The sequence below is a fragment of the Nestor notabilis genome, unplaced genomic scaffold (assembly GCF_000696875.1).
Source record: "Nestor notabilis isolate BGI_N333 unplaced genomic scaffold, ASM69687v1 scaffold30268, whole genome shotgun sequence".
In the NCBI taxonomy this organism is placed as follows: Eukaryota; Metazoa; Chordata; class Aves; order Psittaciformes; family Psittacidae; genus Nestor; species Nestor notabilis.
In genome coordinates, this window is record NW_009939184.1 from 7673 (window position 1) to 31443 (window position 23771).

The 23771-nt window shown below is 40.6% G+C and overlaps 1 protein-coding gene across 1 annotated transcript in view; it reads right to left on the minus strand.

Annotated features, from left to right (window-relative positions):
• Nucleotides 1-23771, minus strand: part of SCAI (suppressor of cancer cell invasion) — a 26070-nt gene extending 2299 nt beyond the window's left edge. The window contains exons 1-13 of the mRNA XM_010019726.1: nt 23646-23771; nt 17243-17338; nt 16547-16633; nt 15903-16001; nt 14480-14576; nt 12808-12906; nt 11593-11745; nt 10660-10761; nt 9783-9884; nt 8088-8166; nt 5876-5975; nt 5309-5390; nt 796-868 (exon numbers count right to left, since the gene is read on the minus strand). Of these exons, the coding sequence (XP_010018028.1) occupies nt 796-868; nt 5309-5390; nt 5876-5975; nt 8088-8166; nt 9783-9884; nt 10660-10761; nt 11593-11745; nt 12808-12906; nt 14480-14576; nt 15903-16001; nt 16547-16633; nt 17243-17338; nt 23646-23752 (1276 nt within the window). The 5' untranslated portion in view covers nt 23753-23771. The remainder of the gene's footprint in view (nt 1-795; nt 869-5308; nt 5391-5875; nt 5976-8087; nt 8167-9782; nt 9885-10659; nt 10762-11592; nt 11746-12807; nt 12907-14479; nt 14577-15902; nt 16002-16546; nt 16634-17242; nt 17339-23645) is intronic.

Sequence of the window (23771 nt, forward strand, 5' to 3'; positions counted from 1 at the left end):
CTCAATCAACCGGGAAGTCAAAAAGAAAGGCAATGTACATAAGAGCACGTGCCCAAAGAGGAAGGCCACTTCCTCCTCAGCAAGGATTACTGGCTTGCTTTGGTGGGTTTTTTTCAGGACATGGGCACACGGCATGTTGTTTTGGGGTATGTTTGTTTGGGGTTATTTCAATATTACAGTACTTATTTTCTACTTAAGTTTTGACTAAATAACAGGAATCATTTCAAAACGAATGAGAAGCTTCCACTTCTCGCACATTCTCTCATGATACTGGCCTAAAATTACTTTGTATGGCTTAAGTTAAACCTTTGTACTTGTCTTTGTGATGGATAATAACCTTAACAAGACAAATTCCAATAAGAAAGTCTGGAATGATTTATGTTTTATAGTAGTCACAAAGACTTAAGAATATAAAGTTTCATTGCCTGTTCCTACTATAAATGCACCTTCCCAGGGCCTCTGCTCACTTTCTGGGACTAATAGAGCTACCCAAAGTGCTAATAATCATGATAATCATTCCCAGCACTGGGCTGGCACTTTCCTTATTGTCCATGTAGAGGAGACTTTGCCTCCCAGCACTTGTTGAAACTATCTGTAGAAATACCATCATTAGAATAAATTACTTGCCACAAACAGTAACTAAACTTTATCATGCTGCTTCAGGGAATGTTAATCTGATTTAGGGATTACGTAGTGGTGAAAAGCGATGTTTTCCTGAAAAATCTAAGTTGTATTTGTTTGGAATAGATATATGATGCAACTGCAAGTTGTTAAGAAATGCAATACTACACATACCTTGTAGTGCTTTTGGATAAGCTGTTGGAGAAAGCAAGCACACCAGTGGTTGTCCGAATAGGTTTGTGAAATTCTGTAACAGATAAGAATTTTGAAGGACTGATGGTCACTTTGCTTTTGAATATTCAGCAGGTTAAGGGCACAAACAAAGACTATTAATGACAGAGAAGACACTAATGCTCGTCACACAGTTCAGTATCAGCAGTAAGGATGACAAGTTGACTTACTCATAGATCACAGCACAGAAGGAATATAACCCATTACATTTTAAAGGAATTCTAATTCTCTATTTCACAGCTGCTGATAGCAGACACTAATTTCATGGAAATATGGCTTTTCATAGAAATATGTTACTTGGAAAAAAAAGAAAACTAAATCATGTTCTGCAGTAGAAGTGAAAGCCCCTGGCTTTCAGGTCAAACCACATCTAGTATATTTCCTCAATACCAACTGAGCTATCCGCAGTCATTTCTTTCCCCTTTTCTTCCTAGCAGGAGGAACTATGTCTGATGAAACACAGTGGAGGACAGTTTTGAAATAAACTTCCCGTAAAGCAAGTATGTCGTAACTTTAACATCTGCTCTACTGAAGCCTCATTTCACCATACTCATTTCATGCACCTTCCACCAGCACCTTAAATATTGCACAAGAATTTCTCCAGAAACCTCAAAGATGCTGTTGTCCAATTTCATTGACATTGCCCTGATAACAGTCCTGCTGTGTACCTGTCTGGCAGGTATCCTGACTGGTAATAATTACCACCAAGAAAACAGCAATTCACTTACACAACCTCATCAGCTGTTGTATGTCTCACCAAAACAGCTTTCTTAAAACTGAAGGCTTGCAAAGCCGTAGCAAATGTAAATGATCCTGTCTGCATCCTGCCAGAGCACACATTCAAACCATGCATCCAGAGCACACAAGTGCAACACACACGCCTGCAGATTATATTCTTAAAACTAGCAGGTTATAAATGTAAGGTATACATCGCCAGAACTATTTGCTTGTGTAGAATCATTAAAAAGCTAACTATTTTATTCCTTCTGGTTTCTGCTTAATTCAAATGGAACTTTCCCATCCAGGCAGTATACTGCAATTACATAAGATTAAATTCATTGAGTGAAACTAAGTGTGCTAAATACCAAAGACAGTAATCTAATCAAAATAAAACATTTCCTATATCTGACAGAGTGCTGACTAGTCCTAAACCCCCTTCTATTTCATTAAGGGCCCAAGGGAGATTTATAATGCTAGATACTAAGGTTTGTCCCTAATGATGAAAAAAAGACCATTACCATGAAGACAGTAACTGCAGGGCAGCACAGTAATTAGTAAAACTGTGCTACAACAAAACACTCCAGGAGTCACCCCAGACAGTGCCAGCTTGAACTGAATACACTGAATACTGGCAGGTTACATGTATGCTTAGTATTCATGAGCAGATGCAGTGTTTAGTCCTGCCTTGTATCACCCAGTTAGAGACCAAAGCAGACTTTGCACCAGTAAAAATGACAATGCAATTAAACACTGTCTACAGCTGTAAAGCAAACCCAAGGATCACTCATGTATCTCAGGAAAGGTATTACTCACTGACAGTATCTGAGATCATTTTGGAGTCTGTCCCAGCAGAGGTAAGTCAACAGAGCTAGTAAGTCCTGCAAAGGGGAGAAACTACACGGTTTAACACAGCACGTGCTCTTTGGAAGACAACTGCTCATGCCAGTCGCTACATCTGAACTACAGATCCAGGAGCTTAAAACTCTCAAGCTTTCAGGTTCCTGTGTCAGCTCCTGCCCAGACACAACTGCCTACCACAGCCCAAGCAAACACCAGGATTCACTCACCACCACCTCCTCTGCTCCCAGTTTCCACAGAAACACTGTGGGCACATATGCAACAGATAGCCATGGCGTGGAGCAGAGGACCACAGGGTGCACCAGGAAAACCTGCCCTGCAGTCTAGATGTTGGTAGTAGCTCTAGATAAGGACCTTTCCGTGCATGGAAAACTCCAAAAAGGGTAAAACACGTTTCTGTTTCAAAATCAACTCTTTTTTTTTACTTCACTATTCAAGAGACCAGAAGCATTGCTGCTTTCAAAAATGCATTTCATGTACATCTCTTTCCAAAAAAGAACTACCCATCATCTCCAAAAGAAGTCACTTCACATGTAAGCTTTACTAAGCTGAGTATTTACACCACATCACTGACAAAGGCCTTGCATTCTTACTGGCCAGAGTTTGTGTCTTGGTTTAGATTTTTAAGGCCTCTGCATTTGACCATAATCGTAGACAACCACAGCTACAGGAAGATACTGATTTAAAAATATTATTTCACCCACATATACAGTGGTAGCTTTCAAGAACACAGCCATCTATATTTAAATGTAAGTGTTAAAAAAAAAATCGTGGCTTTAAGTAGATATGCTGGATTTGCAGTAATCTTCCACTTTCAGCTAAATATATAGGGGAGGAAGCTGTTCAAGTGCTGCTGATTTGACAAACTGGCAAGTCACTTCCTGGCAGGACTTACTTTCAGTCATCACCATTTAAGCCCTCCAGAGAGAAGGAGAGGATGAGAATGCATGCAGGAGAGCAGAAATGGGCTGTAGAAAAGGATGTGTGAGCAGTTGCTGTTACTGCCAGTACTGCTAGCGGTGACATTTAAATGTCAGGATAGTTACTGTCCTATCAGAAAAGATCAGAGAAGCCATGTGGAAAAAAGTCAGTAAATGCAGTGACTTCACCTTCTCACACTGTTGCACAGAACCTCTGTTCATGCCACTGCTTGAGTCTCCAAAGCCTCTCACAACACACCCAGAGGACAGTCACAGGACAGCGCTATTGGTACATTCTGGCGACAGGGAGCCAAGCACATAAGCACGCACAGAATGATGACAGACAGGAATTTACAAGGACTAGAAAACAGCAAGATCGAGAGCTCTGCCATCTACCTTCAGCTGAAAACAGAACACCCAAACCCATCCCCACACATCTATCTGCCTGGGTTCAGTGGCAACAGATTGTGAAGGTGAATGTAGAGCCCTCAGAAGCCGAATAGATCTTTTTAATGGGGTCCATGCTCTTGGTTTTTTCTCCCCTGTTCATTCTCTTTTTAGATTCTTCGCAGTTGTGCCCACATGATTCTGATCTGGGTCAGAGCTCCTAGCAGCCACTTCCATAATCCTGTTCTGAAATACTTCCAGAATTCACATTTCTATACTCCTTACGTACAGGCAGGTTTGGACTCCTCTCACACCAGCTGCTCCGTGTGCTTAACAGATAGAGCACCGGCGTGTTTTACTTTCTATGTACTTCACATTCTACTGATGGTCAGTTCACTGCAGAACAAAGAACATAAATTCCTACCAAATCCTCATTTTCTCAGAAAGACAAATAATTCCAATTATATTTGCCTGACTTTAAGCAGGGAAGTGAATTTAATGAAAAGCAGATCTGCACTGAAATCTAGTGTGGTGAAGTTAAATGCAGTAACATTTTAAAAGCTCTTTGAAATGCATTACAATACAACAAACCAAAAACCCTACAGGGAGGCCAGATCATTTTTGAGACTGTCAGCTAAAAGTTCCCTGGCTCAATACATCACTATTCTGAATCACACTGATCACTGATTTGGCACCTCTCATTGGCCAACAAGTGCCTTTAAAACAAGTAACACAGACTGTGGATACTGAACAAGAACCAAGTTCATCTGGCCACTAGACGTCCCTATTCCTCCTCTGAAATTCAGCTGTGAACGTTCACTTTTCTCACTGCACATAATGGAGCTATAAAAAGGGAGACAGAAGGAAGTGGCACTTTCCCCAGATATAGCACACTCTTAATATCCCATTCACAAACGAAATAAATGTTGTAATGCTATCCAGATTCAACTGGCAACTAAGACTGAAAATGCCTGCTTCTGTATTACCCGAATTGGAGATTCCCAAAGGTGATTTGGCATGGCATAATTCTACTGCAAGTCCATAGCACCCTAGGAAGCAGGCTCAGTGTCCAAGTATATACCACTCTACAGTAACACTGGATGCTAATTTGAGTCTGGTTATTTCCTTGGTTCAGATACTTTTCAGACACTGACACCCTGAGTTTTTACAAGATCAAGCTCAATGCTTTGACTCCTTTCTGTTCCTTAAAAGCAACTGAGTTTTGGATGACTGGAAAAAAGAAAAGCATATTAGTTATCTCCCTCCCCCATGCACACACACCAAGATTTGTCTTTGGTATATAACAAAAATAAACCTCCCACCAGAGACCTTGGAAATCTTGAACCTTTTTTCCCTCCAGGAGGATTTATTACTTTCCAATGAGCGGCTGTTCATGTGCTTCTCCTTCTTGTTCCTATTCATAGGATCAGATCCTGACTAGCATGCACAACCTCAAAAGAAAAGAAAGACTGAATACAAACTGTTTAAAAAAATAGCCTGTTAAAAGTGTAAGCTAACTAGGGGTTGACACTGTATCCTGTCAGACCAGTACCTGCCTTCAAGAGCCTTACCTTATAGGCGACACTGTTTGAAGAGTCCACAATGATAAACAGGGGCTTTCTTGTGAAAGGGTAGAGATCTCCAGGGTGAAGACTGGAAAAAGAAAGTGATGCTTCACAGAGCACTAGAATTGCTGCAGAGCTGTGACACTGCACAAGGTTCTTAGACACGCAGCTGGCCCATGTCCAGATAAAAAGCAAGCAAATCCCCCATGCCCCAGTACTCAGATTCATCCTCAGAGAGTAACTGCAGAACTATTTTGTTGTTCTCTCTAATATGGGCTGTTGGACTTCTTACTAGCTCTTTCCCAGCAAGAGATGTTTTATCTTCTTGAGAAGCCATGCACCATTACTTTGAAGTTCTCCAGTAATACAGAGTTTACATTGTCACAGTAATACTTTCTGAGTGCTTAAATCATCATTTAGAGCTGGATACTAATTTCTAATTGTTTAACTTCAAGTCAATCTATATTATGATATCTTACACTGAAGAATTTGAATTCAAGAGGCTTTGATGCTTTTTTCCTCTATTAAAGACAAAGTCTTCTGATTTGCAGTTGCCACACTCATGAGACTTACCAGTGCATCTCCTTGTAAGATTGGTTTCGCTTGTGGATAGCATCCCCATTTATAATGTCCCGGTTGCTATTTGTCAGAACACCACCAAAATCATACGGACCTACACATGGCAAAAAAGAAAGTTCAAATTAGCACAGGCAACTCACCTCTGCTATGGATTTAACGATTATATGAAAGGCAGGAAGCAACCACACATCCCAGAAAACTAAGTGAATCGGAACTACTGCACTTGTAAGGAGGAGATGAAGGAATGTGGAGACTTTACTAACTACAGATTCAGTTTTATACATTTTTAGTAGTTTCAGCAGGTATCGAATATAAGCAAGCAATGCAACTTCATAATCTCTCATTTATTTCTTTGCTATTTATCCATGAACATAGTACAAAAGATCCAAATATTGGCTCTTGTTGCACTACGTAGCAAAAAGATTAAAACCCATTACACATTTCATATGGGAAAATCAATACCTTTGTAAAATTACTGTATAAGCTAGCATAGTCTAGATTCAGAATCTCATCAAAAATGAGGCTAAATCAATAAAAATCCCTGTAGCCTCTCAGAACAGATATAATACTATCATCTGCAGTTACAACACTGCAAAGTGGAGAAGAGAGAGCTCAGAATGAATAAGCTTTCAGTACTCCTAGAAAGGACAAAACTTATAACCAGATTTCAAATCCACAGCAAAGGTTTATCTATTTTATGATTTCAAATACAGAATTCACCACTTTTGCACACACACCACCTGGGTGTGTGTTCTGAGGGTAAACTAAAGAAATACTCCGCTAAGTTTGCACAACTGAGCTACCCACTAACTGCGTGATGGGGAGCAAGGATGGAAGTAATGGCTATAAACAATATAAAATCCTACCACAAAGAAAAAAGTACTAGAGATACCAGAAAATTCTTCTGCCATTGCTATGGGTATGAAGTGCCACTAACATTAGTAAAATAAAGCATTAGGATTTCCTCTTTCTGTTACACATCTGCAGAGTTGGTTGACCCTTGTTTGGTCACCAAATGCAGTATTTTCAGGTTTGGATACATAAGACACCTTTCCGTTTTAAGGGAAGCTTTGGGAACACAAAATCAGGAACAGAACATACATTAATTCAGCATTGTTACAAATGCGATCCATCAAACACAAATGGCTTACAGGCAATAAATGGTGCAACTTGCAGCTGCTCTCCCTTTTAATAAGGTAGAACTTTTTTGTCTGTGCAGACTACACTACCTTATTAAAAGAATGCAGTTGTAATGGGATTCATTGAATGAAAAGTGAAGTCTGAGTATGCAGCTCTTCAGATGACAGAGCCTGGATGCCTCTACAGTAAGGTACCAAGCTGAAACAACACATGCAGTGAAGTGGACATACCACAGGCTTTAAAGAACACAGTTTAGTTAGAACCTATCACCAAGTTGCAGCAAGAGGTAAAATGTTAAAAGCATTTAAAAAAAATCACTGCCACAATCCAGAGCTGACAGGGATTTTTTTTTCTTTCAACATTTTGAGAGCTCTGTAAATCATGCACTGGGATGGACAAGGCATGCATCTTATAAAGGAATGCAAGTCTCAAATAGATGAGGCGTGTAGGACATTTAGGATGTTTTTTTCCTCCTTAAATTATAGAAATAGATCTTTCGACTGTGTTTATTCAGCCAACCAGTTTTCAGCTTTTAGATTGCAGCTGCATCCAAATATTCTGCTAGGTTGCAAAGAACAGGAGGATGAGGTGAGGGGAATTGTCAGAAATCATGAGAAGGGCTTGAATTGTCAGGTTAACAAGCGTGCAAATAGAACAGTCCCTGCAGATGCTTCAGCCCTTTTACCACCCATCTCCTAACCGTATGTTCTTATAGTACTGGAGATTGGAAAGAATCACAAAGTGCCATTCAGCCATTTTATTAACTTTGCACCGATGCATCAACTGAGCCACGTGGTCTTCAAAATTGGTGAAGCTTTTAACACTTCAGATGCATCAAAAACTGGGTATGCCCTTTGAAAAGGTCTCAGGTTAATGCACACTAATTAAAACACAAGGGAATTAACTATTGTTTGTGGAATAAAAAGACTATCTTACTAAGTAGACAGGAGAATAAAATTGACTTGTCTTTTAAAAGGAGCTTTTTGACATCTTTCTTGGTCACTTGTCCTGGAACATAAAGAGAATTCAAGCCCTGTTCATGACAGGGAGCATTCCTTTATTGTACCTTCACTATCCGAACGACCTGATGGAAACACGCCCGTGGCCGACAAGTAAATCAGCAGTACACTGTTTGCAGGCAGCTCCTGAAATTCAGATAAAGAGAAGAGTGGCAAGGGAAGAAATGTGTAAGTTTATTTTAATATTCAGTCATCACCTTCATTAATACATTGACATTTAAGATTGTGCTGCTCCTGCTTCTGGCTTCCCTTCATGCTGTTCTTCAAACGTGTATATACCCTTCCCCACCACATACACCCTTCATATAGGTGAGTGCACAGACAAAAATGTGAACTGATGATATGTGCATACTTTTTTTCCCCTCACACAGGCCTCTAGGCTGATACCAGAGGCTCAAGCAGCACTAAAAAAAGCATCTGCTTTCACACAGACTTTTGCTATCTCGCCTGATCCGATAGCTTTCCAAGATACGGAAATCAAAAGCTGCCACAATCCACGCAGACCCTAACTCCCAAACAATTCAGGATCCTAAAGGAAGTTCTTTGTTTCCAAATACCCTAGAGTCTGCAACATCTGCCTCTTCCCCAGACCCTTCTCAGCTGGACAACAAGCACAACACGTCCAGGTTACTGGATAGACCTGTAAAAGAAATCTGCTTTCCACCTTTCTAATGGGCTGCCTGCATGAGGAAACAGATGCTTTTAATTTCTGCAAAAGGCCGAGCATGCAGGCACCCAAACTCTTAAGTAGTAAGAGGAAGCACTTCCTTCACTTCACCAGCTGTTTCTTTACAGTTGTTTCTCAAAAGAGACTAAAACTTGCTTCTTTACATGGATTCATAGGCTCCTTTTCCTACTAAATCCCAAGTTGCTGACTTGTGCAGTCATAATTAAGCGTAATGAGCCCAGCAACTTTATTAAATTTAAATAACCAAAGTAACTGTATTAAAAGTTTACAAATGTATAGATCACTTACATAGAAGAGAACAGTGGGTAACAAAAGACAGGCAGATAAGAATATAGCTTGTGCAGGAGAGAAAATTTGAATGGGATATAGAACTGGAGACCTACCAGGTACGCAGTGCTTAAAAGCATCAGTTTCTTGGCATAATTCCCTGATTTTGGACTGTTTGGCACAACATGAACTAGAAGAATACTCTTAAGATTCTTCTGTTCTCCAGATCTCTTATCTAAGAAATATTTCCTATATAATATAGATAGGAAACACTTATTTTATATATGTATGTCTGTATATATAAATATAAATGTCTTTATATACACGTGTGTACCTACATACACACAAATAAAATTACTGGGTAAGATTAAATCATATGTAACTATTACATTACATCACACTACTTAAGGCTTTCCATAGTATTGCCATGCACCACACTGGATCCTGGACAGCTACTACTAAAGCTGCTTGCAGAGCTGTTGTTCAAGCTTCACTTTGAAGGTGGCTGTATTGTAGCAATGATACAACTCCTGTGCAACAGCAAGCTGGGTTTCTGTTCTAAAATGATTTTTTTTCCTCTCCCTTCACAGCAGTCAACAGAATTGCCTTTATTATACAAATTACACCGATCTATAATATTTCCATCCCCTCTGAAGATCATATTGAACATTTTAAGAAGGCTTCATTATCCTGACGTATAAAAGATTCTCTCAAACACATTTTATGTAGTGTCACATACCATTCTGGGTATTTTTCTATTACAAATAAATTCACTAATTTCACAAACCTTAAATGATGCTGCTAAAAATGTATAAAGCTGGCTGAAAGTTGGTTTATAAAGTAGATATTTATGGGGGTTTTCTCGCCTGGCTGGTTTCTCCGTTGATTCCTGTTAAAAACAACAAACAAGACAAAGAACCCAACAACCGTATATTACAAAGCAGTTTCATAAGCCTTTAGATTTCTATTTATTAGATTATTCAATCTTCAACACAACAAATGGTCTGTCCATGCTGCATTTCCTACTACACAGTAAAGCAAGATGCACAGGTTTGAGCCAGAACGTCATATTATCCAACATTTGCATTTGTTACCTGAATGTTTCTTATCTTCTCAAGCATCATCCAAGAAAGGAGTGAAAAAAAAAACCACTCTTCATCTCAATTAAATAAATTAAAATCTATGTATTTCCTTTTGTCTCCATGTAAAATATATTGTATGCTTTCTCTGAAGGGAATATCTGACTTTCAGATGACTTAGCAAGCTGATGAACTTAGCTAGCTGCATGATTGCTAGAGTAAAAACAAAGGAAGGGCTGAGTGTATATGGGTAAGGACAGGCAGTGCACCTCTGCAGAAGTACCTCAGCTAAACCAATGTAAACCAGTTGTGAAATGATGCCCAAATATTTGTTTCTGCTATTTTTAGCACTACTGAAGGTTTACTAAGGAGAAAAAAAAAGAAGGGAAGTGGGGGAAGACATAACATGGATCAAACTCCACAGGTTTGAGCTACTCTTCACTAACTCCTAGTAAGGGTTACATCAGCTTTACTAACCTGCTCTGCACAGTGACAGAACTGAAAGAGTACACCATTTAGAACAAAATAAACAAAAAAAGCCCAGTTCAGATCTGTGGCCAGGTTCATCACTGAAATGGAACTTACCTGCATTCCAGGTTTGTTCATTTGTGATGCTAAATTCATTGGTTCCCTTTCAAGTGCTTGTAGCATTCGGAACATATCAATTGTTAACTCACTGAACTTGACCTGCAAAAGAGTCAAACAGTTTATTCTGCCAAATACAGATTAAACAGTGATTCTGTGGAATTATCCAGGTAAGAGATTCAACTGCACACCAGACAGACCATTTATGTCCCTCGGGGATCTGCCAGTCTCATTCCTGACTCTCTAAAGACACATGAATGACTTTTAGAAGAGCTCACAGAAGACAAAGGCTATTTATTGCTGTTCTACCAGGACAGTTCACTGGTGTGCAGACCCCTCACTTTGCAAATTACAGGACTTTTCTGGGGTGTTTCCAAAACAAGTGCTGAAACTGCTGTGTACTATGGACTTCAGACAAAATCGGAAAAGATACACAAACTGCAGTTTAGATACAACTCCCTTGCTTACCTGAAAAAAGAGTCATGAAGTCTGTACAACTTCACTATCATCATCTAAAAAACAAGATCTTGAATGTCTTTTGAAAGTCCCTTCCTGTTGTGACTGGAGTTGCAACAAGCTGGAGTATGTCATGTGAAAGTCTAAGTCAGGCTTTTTCTAGACTCATGCCAGAGGCCTCTTGAGTTTGAATGTTATTAAGAAACATCCAGTATGTGAAAATCAATAGTATCTACTTTAATTAACCTGATGAATATAAGCAATAAGAGGTCAGTACCACAGGTCTAATAACTAATTTTGTTTTTAATTCTTATTTCTGAGAATCTCTTCTTCTTGGTGCCACTGCATACATCACAATCAAAATATTCTCATGTTTGCCTCTCTTGGAATCTCCGTTGTCTGATCAGAAGGGTTGTCACATGGGGAAAGATTCTGAACTCCAAACATACAAACCCAAGTCCCCAGAATTTCTTTTACCTGGTTGTTGCAGTTCCCAATAATGAGCGCATCCGCAAGAGCAAGCTGTCCCACTATCATTCCCTGCTCTAGCAACGGAGCTCCTGTTTCAGAAAGCCTGTTAGAGGTGATTACAATGGTGTTGTCATCATTTAAAACCATGACAGGGTCTGCCTAAAAAAAGCAACCAGAATAAATCAGGGATTCAAGAAAACGTACAGATTTGCAGTCAGAGAGAAGTCCAAAGGTCTTGTCACTTACAGTAAACGTTTCATAACTGAGGCAGACCTTTAAAATTAATTTGCCACACATATACTTGTATGCAGGCAATAGAGCAATGCCCTACCACCTGGAAAAGCAACAGCTCTAAGGGACTGCAAACAAATACATGGTACAAGCACATGAAGGTACAGCAAACAGAAAAACATACTTCCCGAAATGACACAAACTCTGCTTCAGCTTTTCCGTACCCGAGGAACCAAATGTCACCAACAGCCTTACAAATTCACACAGAACAAACTAAACATTCCTAATACAGAAGGACCCTGCACTATTTTAGTTTGCCTTTACTTCCTAGAAATAAATAGCAAAGGAGATGAGCAAATGGTAATGCTGCCATCCATGCTGGCAATATTTAAACAAATCCTCATGTTACACAGTGACATCTTGTACAAAAGGAGGGAAGTAGAACACTGACTCATTTAACAGAATAAAAAAGATATTCTCCTTCTAATAAGCTTTAGAAGTTGGTCACATTACAACTATGCTAAAAGCCTATCAGTTGACTGCCATGCTTACACCCTATTTTCCACTATATACTGCTTATGCATTGCCAGCGCAATAGACCAGTACTCCAACAAAGTACACTTTGAAACACAATCAAAACATCAGCAGATTGGATTGGCTTCCACAACAACAGAACCAGAGTTAGCACTGTCTCTGAATTACTGGCCATGACAACCAAGAGCAAAAACAATAACGTGACCAAGTGCCTCTCAGCTTCACGCATCTGCCTTCAATGTGTTACATGACCAGGTCTGGCTCTTCAGACACTTTAACATCTGTTACTCTTCCACTACTGTGCACACATTTCAGTGATTAAATTGGAGAGGAACACTGTCCCTGCACGTGGCACATCTGCTTACCACACAGAACTGGTGATACAGGCACACTTTGGTGAACAAGTCAGCAGATTTTCGTTTTAAACTAACTACTAAAAGGGAATGGTATTCTAACCTCGATAAACGCTGCCACTTCCTGAAGAACCAGGTTCCACTCCACCTGATCTTCAGTATTGAAACGATGAGTGTAGTCTTCAATTTCATCTGACAGCTCCTGATGTAAAAAGTTCAAAGACAGTCACAGTCACCTCTTAAACTGAGAGCTTAACAGGCAGTAACTTTACAATTTGGATAGCAGTGCTGGCCTTTAAGAATAATAAAGAAAAAAAATAATTACTTGAGAACATATGCAGCACATTTATGACTAACATGCCAGCCAAAACGCGCTCTTTAGGAGACAGAATGACAATGTTACACTGAGTTTTGGCAATGCAAAGTGTCTTTTAAGTAGGTCCAAATGCAAAGAATATCTGGAGTTAAGTATAACTATCCCACTCACATACAGCTATGTCACTGGTTATTACCATAAGCTATGGATACCAAGGACTCAAATTTCAGCTTACAAGTAACTTTAAATACACTGAGAAAGTGAATGGTATGGCTTTTTTAGCTGCTGCTAAGCTAAGCTAGCAGTTCAAGTAAGCTTAGACACCAAGACAGTAATGCAACCTACACAAAACTGTCAATACCAGAAGCTGCTTGCAGCAAGGTTGTTAGAGAGGTTTGGGAAGCATATGCTGTCAGGAGAAGCATCGCAGATCTCGAGTTGGAAGGGACCCATAAGGATTATCAAGTCCAACTCCCTGGCTCCCCGCAGGACGATCTAACACTACACCAAACATGAGCACACTGCCTGCCATCCTGAGGCTCAGAGGCTTTCAGCTACAGATGCCAGTTTGTACTGGGAAGAGGCCAGGGTTCCTTTCTTGTCATTAAAGGGTATCTCCCTATCCACCCTGCATCAATTAGAATATTTTTACTTGGTGTTCAAACAATGCTATCAAATCATCTGAGCTTGAAGTGTCATTATTAAACGTCTGATTCACAGAAGATACTCATTATGTTGGATGCCACCTATAGTAGAAGAGCGCTGATCAACTTTAGCCTGCACTCTATTTGTTGTACCTAAGGTGTCTGTAGGCATTCAGTGCTTTACTCCCATAGCAGAGACATATGCAGATCCAGCCTCTCCAATGTCATAGCAGTATCTACATCATTTGGCAAAGTTTAATTCTGATGAGTCTCTGGAAGGTGCAAAATGTATTCAGGATGTGTTCTAGACACAGGATTGAGTGATAGCAGTTTGGAAGGGAAGAGAAATGAGCACAACATCAAGCTAGGAGACACTGGCTTTCCAAGTAACAGTGTGATATGGAGACTTGCTGGGGAAGATTCCACCAGTGTCTTAAATCCTCGACAGGAATTAAGATGTACTCAGAGTTATCAGATGATCCCCATGTTTTCAGATTAATAACATGCATCTTACGATTTATTCCTAATATATACATTTGTAAAGCTTTTCTCTAGCCAAATGGTGACATCATACTGAATCTTTCCATAGCTCTAGCCATATTATTCCTTCCTTCTGTGGCATCCAACAGCACAATCCATTAAATGAAGGGGGGGAAAAAAAAAGAAAAGCTGTACTGCAGCGGCAGCTAATATTATATCTAATGAGTGATATTTCAACTGAAATAGACTATATTATGGATTCCTTAATTACAAGAAAAGCCCTGAAAAGCCATCAACCTCCCCCCCTTATCACTTTTATCCTCATTTTAACATACCTTTACAAGGTCCTTTACAACATCCATTTTGTTGAGCAAGAGACAAACCACTATAAACCTTGCATAGTAACGCAGCTTCTTAACCACTAATTCAGGCCTAAACACAACAACAAAAACACCACAGCCAAACTTGAGATTAAAATAGAACACAGGTAAGGCAGCAAGGGTAAGGGAGAGGAGGAGTTTAAGACCAGAGCAAGGCTGAACACTCTGCAGATTAAGAGTTCTAACTGAATTCATGTGAAGATCAATAGCTACCTGGCTGCTGAGAGGTTTACTTAAAATTGAGCACAGGGACATAAAACATACATCAAGAAAGCCACAGCCTCCCCCTTTCCCCACAGTCTCCTTACATGAGAACAGGCATGGGAGTCAGATATAACCGCTGGCTCTTCAAACCTTTTGTCAGTTCATGGGCACTATCTGACCCCAGTGCACCACATGATAATCACAGCTGGCTCAGTTCACCCACATGCGACAACTTAAGAGATCTGCAAGTCAGCATAGCCCATAATTACTCATCCATTTCTAAAACCTTCTGACAGCATCTAGAAACACGTTTGGTCAATCCTACCTTGTCTGAAACAGCTCAAGCACTCAGACTGAAACTGAGAGATTTTTTTAAGAGAGAATAGGATTAACAGGTATCAGAACAGACCAGGGAAACTTTCATCTTACTGTGGCAGGAGAGGTAATTGTGTTTAGACATCAGCAAGACTAGAGACGTGCAATTAGCTGAAGTCCAGAGATCCTTGAATCCTTGGTAGGAAACTCCTTAACTAACCTTCTGCATTTATCTTCATGATGACTTCAGATCATTCTTCTTTTATGAGGTTTACTGGCTAAAATGCAAGATCAGGATCCAGAACCGAGTTCTCTACCTATTCTTATTTATATCTATGTTCTTGGCAGGCAGCACATTTTTGTACACTCAGAGCTCTGCTTTGAGTGTACCTTTCTCAGTACAGCATCTTAAAAGGAAGACGTTACGCCTCCTGAAGCTCTTGGACCTTGTCCCAGTCAGTTACAGAGGGCTGTTGTACTGCAGTACTAACTGATGTTCCCCTGAAAAGCCTGATTAGAATCAAATAGGTTCCTTTGCTTCAGCCCAACTGACCTATCTTCCAGCCACAGCATGCCAGGTCCCAGCACTGATGCTGCTCAGGACCCAAAATGACAAAACTTTGGGGCTAACAGCTTTCTAGCCAGGACCAGATAATAGACTATTCCTCCAATCATAATAGCAAAAGTATATAAAAAGCAGTGCTTTTTGTATTGAGGTTTTTAATCATGGCAGGAGATTAAAAGAAACTTCCTTCAACAACACTGATTTTATTCCAGTTATGCTCTCACAGTTTAGTTATTTCCTGCTTTCATACACCCTTCTAGACTTGAAAAAACAAAGGCGTTCATTCAGACTTACCTGTCTTCTTTGTTGACTTGGGAGTAGTATGACCTCTGCCTAATTGCTGAATAGAAGGAGAAAGCTTCATTGAGATAGCTGGTTTCCGACGTGCGCAAGCTGCAGAGAAGAATCAGATTAGCTCACTGCTTCAGACAGAAATCCACACCAAACCCTCCCTTCTTGCCCCCTCAACCATCTTGTGCATCAATGGCAAAACTCCCTCTTCAAGAGACATCATATGAAAGCCAGACTCTGACCCTTTGTGCCTGCTGGGAAGGCAGGTTTCAGAGCTTGGATTCCACATCAGATAACAATCAAATCTGCCCATCCTGTACCCATATGTACAGGTGACAGGTTAATTGAAAAGTTTAAAAGAAGATTAAGCTCCCAGATTTGTAAGTCACTTTTGTATAAGAGTAAAATGCAGCATGCATGGGAGACAAGTCCTCTGGCAATATCAATATGACTAGCAGTATGGTATCAGGCTTACAGGTGTCTTTCTCTGCAGCACCCCCATGAGCCCCAAGGGCCTTCTCATTCAGAAACAGGCATCATAACTCAACAAATATATTGATTTACCCTGACTGAGTATCCAAGTGCTTGGCATGGAACTGCCACGAACACTACATTTCCCCGCTGAAACCTTTTCTGTGCTTACTTACTAATAATGGTAATAGAGCTGCCCAATCTTGGAAGCAATTTCCCCAATTTGCCACCGCTTCAACCCATACCGATTGTCCAATATTTGTCTATTTTGGAAGAGAGAAAAGAAAGATTATAAGACATTCCAGAATGCCTCAGAACATCAGACAAGACAAAGATCCGTTGTATGCACAAATTCAGCTTTTATTACTGGTGTAGCATTCCCAGCAGCAGCCCCTCATGGAGCCAAGAGCACCACATACACACAGCAGAGCAAGGACCACTTATCTTGCATAAACTTGCAAGAGCTAGACATAAGTATGTTGCACAAAATACACACAACAAAAGGTCACAACTTCCCAGGAGAACACTCAGACTACGCAGCCAATGTAAGGTGTGAAAGATCAGAGCCCACGCTGCAGCAAGATGCTTCACACCATTCCAGATGGGTTCTGCACTGCAGAAACTTCTCCTTGGTAATACATTAAAGCAACATGCATTCATGTAGAGCTAAAGGTTTCGTTAAAAAAGTCACACTGGAAACTCTGCAACATTTTATTTCATTAGACAGTGAGCGCTACAGGAAGTGACTATTCTCTCCCTTCATGCTTGAATAACACAGTGAAATCTCAATCTTAACTGGGGGCCCGAGGCATAGCAGGGATTAAAGTTACACTTAAATCCATGGAACATGTCTGCCTACAACATTCCCTTACCGATGCTGCTGTTGAAATTTCCAGAGTTTGGTGTAAACGTCAAATGTTCGCCCAAAATAAGATTGCCACTGCTTTTGCCCATACTGTGGTAAATCCCTGCAACAGAGACATGACAAATGCAAAGTTAGGGAGTAGATCCCAGCCAACCCAGCGTGACAGCAGCAGATTTGTGTCCATGTCAGAATAGTTTTGTTCAGAATTGACTTGAAATGTTTTATAACTCTGCCTGCACCCAGAACAACAAGAACCATGATTACTGTGTATTCTCAAAACCTGCTGCTACTGGAATCTGCAAGGAAATCCTGTTGAGCTTGTAGGAAGCACATACATCATGATCTGACCATAGAATCCCTAAAAACATGCCACAAAACAGACAGCATATTAATTTTATATACCAGGAAAGACTGCATATGCATAGATGTGAGAAAGCAGCATTGGGGGGAGAAAAAAAACTCTTCAGTGCTGTCATCTAATTATTGCTTCCTACTTTCAGAGGAATTCTCTAGTCGCTTTTCAAATGTTGGGTTACATGTCACATATCACCACAGAATATGTCACCCTCTTAACTCAAATGACATGGCAGAACCTGAGACCTTCTGTTTTTCCCACCTCAGTCTCCAGTGCTATAAGTGAGTTAGTCAATCCAGTTCAGTTCTGCTTTCATACCTGCACTCCATTTCCACAGTGTGATATATTTCCCTCCACCTCACAACTATGATGCAGTCCTAAGGATTGTAGCTTTGAAGGTTTGTACTCGCAGTCCTAGCAGAAGGCTCTCACCTGGAGTTACTTGAATCTTAGAATAAATGCAACAGAGAAGACCAAAACCCTCAAGTCTCACTAAGCACTTGTTGCCTACAAATCCATTCTGAAGCTGGAGGTGTTCCACTCTACAAGTGGAACAGCTTTTTCAAGACGGCATAATCTTTCATTGGATTCAAGAATGACTTCTTCAGGGAATGCTCTTTCAAATCACTGTGCTGGTTAACATACCATCCGGCATCCCAGTCTTCAGGAGATGGGCATGGAAAAGCAGCATATTCCACTACGAAGCCTGGGAGGTCAAGACTGAGGGAAACACCCCCTTTTGGAAACCACACCATGTCCTCTGGAGGAGTAAGGCAAGCAAAGCAGTACACTGCTATTTCCAGAGCAGCATACTGGCGCATTTCTGCTCACTGTAATTGCTTTAACAGCACCCTAGGTAGAAAAGGAAATTAATACTCCTTTCCTCATCAGCCAGCTGTACTTCCCACACAGCTTGAAGGGCCTAGCTTAGTTAGTACATGTAAAATGTATCTGTTATCAACTGTGACTCTTACCAGCCTAGAAATCCATTCCAGTACCTGCTGCTGCTGTTGTATGAAGATGCCAAGGAATTTGGGCAGGATTTTACATAAAAACCCACTGAAATAATAATTAAAAAAATCCCCCAAAACTTGCAATTGGCTGCTCAACAACTTGGAACGTACTTTGGTGTAGAGAGGGGTAAACAGGAGTATAACCATGTGCTTCAGGGCACAGACATCTTCATCCAAATATAGCTTGATACACACAGTGCAGTAAATGATTTACCACTTTCTATTGTTGTAATAGATGTAAATATTTTAACTAAACAGATGAAGTTAAGAAAGTGTCCAAATACATGCCCAAGATACACTACAGGCTTTGATACAGCAAGAGGTAGTGTTAAATTTGATTAGCACATACTCAAGCTTCAATGTTAAGAAAAAAAAGGAAATACAAATACAAAACAACTCTAAAATTAATCATTTAAAAAAAATAATAAAAAATTCCAGGGTCCCTGGCACTAACCTAAAGAATGACTGAATTAGCAAGTTGACTCCAAGAACCCTACCAGTAGTAAATTGGGCTTTCAAGGCCAAGTTGCTGGGGACATCTGAGCAAAGGTCTAACACAAGGAAACAAGAAATATACCCTTCTTCTCTCAAACACTGAGAAGTAGGTATATGCACAAATTAAGAAATAAGCAGGTAACTATTTGCTGATGATGCTTATATCCCTCATCATTAGCTAATACAGTCTTTACACCTCACCTGCCATCTTCCCTCATGCACCTCTGTCTCCCCATCAGTGCTGCACCTTCCTCTGTAGGAGCCTCAGCATTCTTACAAAACCTGCCTCAACCCCCTGCTCTGCTTTTTGAAGAGATGAGAATCAGGGGCATTTTAAGAAGCCCTTGTGAGCACAGGGCCCATGTGTTTGCTGCTGTTGTCCACAGTCGCTGCTGGGTGTCCACATGTGTATTTCTCAAGTAGCGTGTTCGCCTAATTGCAGCTGGCATAGCTGCACAATAACCATGCAATTCCTCAGCTCCCCAGGGAATAGGAAAGATCTCCATGGAAACAGACAGTAGCACTTGTTCTTTTCATAGTATTCTGACATGGCTGTAATAAAACTTCATTTATGACAATGCATTACCGTGGTTTCACCATAGGTTTTTGCAGACAAGAGCTGCCACTGCTGCCATCCATTCACTGTTTTGTGTTCTGAACATCATGCATGTCACTCCCACGTACCAAGAAATTTTGCTGTGAGAAAACGGATGCATAAGCAAAAGAGGACATTTAGTGCAGGGTTTTTTTTTTAATCAGACGAGAGGATCTGCATTATTTGGTAAAAAAATCACCCAAAAGAATACTAAAGACTCGGTTGGTTGCAGAGTGGATTATTAATGCAGCTCCTCTCACTGAAGGAGACAGGGAATATATGATCCAGAAGCAAATACACACCCAACTTAAGAGTGAAAGACCTATATTATAGCACGACATTTTGCTGCTTCCTGAGCTACAGGAGGATACTGGAGTAATATAGAGAGAAAAAGGCAAGAGACAGCTTTCCCCAGGATGTGCCTGGCTAAGGATGCTGGGAACAGAACAGGCAGTGGTCTGGATACTCACTCCTCTCCTACCGATGACTATGAGCTTTACCAGAGGGAGGAAGTGGCAGCAAGAAGGAATCCAGATGCAGGGGAGGGAACAGAGATGCTTTGATTTAGCACAGTTCTATCCAGACAAGGAAGACAGATACACACTTCATTACAATAGCCTCCAACCTTCCAACTCCAACCCAGTGGAAACTGTTTCCAGTTTCTTGGCTTTTAAGACATTCCAAACTGGACATGAAGACACAAACTCAGATGTTCTAAAAAGATGGGTTTCTCACACTGAAGACCGGTTCCCTTGCCACAGCAGAGTGGCTGGTGGATAAATTCCACAGGCAGCCCAGAATTTTATCCAATTCTTGCTTATAGTCTCAGCAAAGACCAGCTCTACTTATGTGCTCATACTCAATTTTCTGTCAGTCGTTCATTTCATCCATGCTGTTGGCAGAAGCCAGGTAATGCTGGCTGAAAAGCATTTAAAGGTGCTGAGGTTTGTCTGGACAGCACCACATGGAAGTTGTCACAAAGGGACAACTTCCAGAGATACAAAGATGTTGAGAAAGTCCTAGAGACTCAGCAGCACGCTTTGAAAAGGAAGGTTAGAATAACTGTAAGTTTAACATTCAAAGCTTTAAACACATTCACAGTTTTGACAGGTGATAAAAAAGACAACTTCCTTTTATGTTCCTAGGCTTGTAGTAATTACAAGCTCCTATTCCCAGAACCTAAGCAGCAGTGGGATAACGGCATGCGGTGTAGCTTCCCCATCACATCTAATAACCCACCAAGACAGTAAGCACACCAGCACCACTCACAGTAACTTCCCTTACTGATGCAAGTGGTGTGACAAGTCAGTCCCTTCCCACTACCACACTGGCTACAGCCTGCATTACATGAAGCCAATGGGGTCCTGGTGTTTCTGAATCAGCAGCAGCATGGAACAGAACTAAGACTTTCAACTTGCATCTTACTAAAAGTCTACAAAATAAATGGTTAAACACTATCACCTCTTTCCGCAAAAGGACAGCAGTGGTGATTCTTGCAGCCTGCACAATGAGACCTTTTCGGGGAAAGTATGATATACGTGGAAAGTCTTTTCATTTCTTAAAGCACCAAGCTTCTCTGTGATACTGACACATTTAAGCACTTTTAAAATAAAATAAGAACTGGTGACAGTACACCACAAAAAACTGCTTCCTAACACACTCCCTCTTTCCAGCCTTTTTTCTAAGAAAAAAAGTAAATGGGAGTGGGAAAAGGAGAGAAAAGAGCAATTGGAACCTGATTCATTAACAGTTGTTTCTAACTTACAGCTCAGGGAGTTCAAAAAGGGAGTAGGGACACTAGAAAGACAACATCCCCTCTAAGTTATTCTAGCAGGCACGGCCACAAAAGTACTGTATCAGTGGTACTGTGAGCATGAAGTATACTTTGGAGCAGCAACCTTGGCAGATCATCATATGTTTTCCTCAAATGCTGTATTTGGCAGCTGTATTGGGAAGAGAGGAAGGAAATGCTACTGAAACAAAGACGTGGCAGGCTGAGCCCTTGCATTTTTGGCAGCAGCAACAGCTAAGCAGCTGCCAACACAGCTATAGGCTCAGCTCCCTGTTGCTGAAGTGCCCAGAGGAGGTTTCGGGAAGGAAATCATTGCTCTCCTCTCCCTCCACCATCACTTCTTTTCCATGAAACACGGTAGGGACAAGGGAATGGCATACAACACAGCAGCAAAGGCCATCATCGTCCTCAAAACACAACAAGGCAGGCATGCATCGAATGCATTTCTTATGCTAGAGGGAAAAGCAAGGCACTGAACTAAGAATTAGGATACCATTTCCAGGCGAACTACCCAGAAGAGAACAAGCACTACCAGAGGAGACACCTGAAAATTATAATGCTGCTTTATCCAGTCATTATGCCCAAAGGAATCACAGCTCTTACAGGTGAAACAGGGGTCAGGTTCAGTGCAAGAAACAACTACATTTATTGTGTCAAGTTAAAGTAAGGTCAGAGGCAGGCTCCCTGTGGTATGTTCTTATTTTCACACAGCAGAGCCAGCTGCTGAAGCCCATCTCTCTATTTTTATTGCCCGGATTTCATCCAAAGGTAATTTCCATTTTCTTTTCATGTAGCTGGATAAAAATGTTTCTTTTTGGCAAAGTACCACAGATACATACAGAAACTGCATCTCTCATCTGGAAATCTGATACAACTACTAACTCACTCCATGCCCAAAGAAAAAGACAGAATGGCTGTAGGTACTCTGCCATCTCTGCGATCTAAACTTGAGCATCATGAATCCAGACATGAACTGTATTAATTTGTACTCTTCAGTGACTCAAGCCAAAATTTCAAGCAAGCTACATCAGAAAGTCAATATAATGGCATATATATAATGGAAATCCTGGCCTCAAGATCTCAGTCCTTTTGCTTTAGACTGTTTCATGGGGTGTCGAAAGCAATCATCAAGAACTCCTTGTCTCTACTGCCCATTTACCATTCAGATTTTGGAGCACAAATAGTTTGTTTTGGACTTGGTAATCAACTTCTAAAGCACATGAAAGGATTATCAATAGCAGGGGGTGGAGGAATTAAAAACATCTTTGCTAACCATCTGTGTTTGAATAACAGCAAGCTATATGGGCCCAAACATACAGTATTACTCAGAGACCAGTAAGATGCTGAACTGCCAACAAGATAGGAGCTAAAAACCATGTTGCTTAAGAGACTTGACAGCAAAGCTTAGAAATAAACCAGCTCTTGAATATAGTCTTTAACTCAGCATATACTGACATAAACAGGATGCCTGTATCACTGTCCAAACATGAACTATTTTCCTTGAACTCTCCTTACTCTTACTCCCTTTCTCACTGGTGCTGACAAAACAGCTCTACTTTCTGGATGTTACTGCAGATGTTTTGGAGATAAATGCAGATTTTACATTTTTCCACAATTGGGATTAAGCATTTGTTTCCCTAGACACATATAAGGTATGGTTTGGATGTTTCTGTTCGTCATTTCCTAAATTTCTTCTCCCAGATTATTCCCTCTGCACTTTTCTCTCACCTGGGCTGATCCTTCTCATTCCTTTCTTGGTACAGAGACTGTGGGGTTTTGGAATTGCATGCTGTTGACTGTATACAGCCACACCTAGCCCTTAATTGTGTACTTCACACACAAGATTTCAGTACGAATTGTATCCATTTCACAGATTTTCAACTAGTAGTTTACTAAGTAAACTGACCTGAGATATTCAGCTCTCCTTTCCCACATTTCCTTCCCTACTGTCTCAGAAGAAATGTGTGAACCTCTACTCCTACATTCTGACACACACGGTCCAAAACTACCCATACATAGGTGCACACTGTTCTCTCCTACACAAACTTACTGGGGTTTGAGTTTGAAATGTTCATTGTACAACTGACTTCAGCATCACTCACATACTAAAGTGTTATGTTCTAATGCTTTTCTGAAGGAATAGTATCAAAATGCACTAACCTTAAGCCATTAAATAGCTGTTTAGATTTATCCAGTAAGTAGCAAAAGTCTGTCACTGTTTTCCTCTCTGCTTGAGGAATATCATCTTCAGCTCCTCCTGATGACATGATTTCTTTTAGGGCAAAC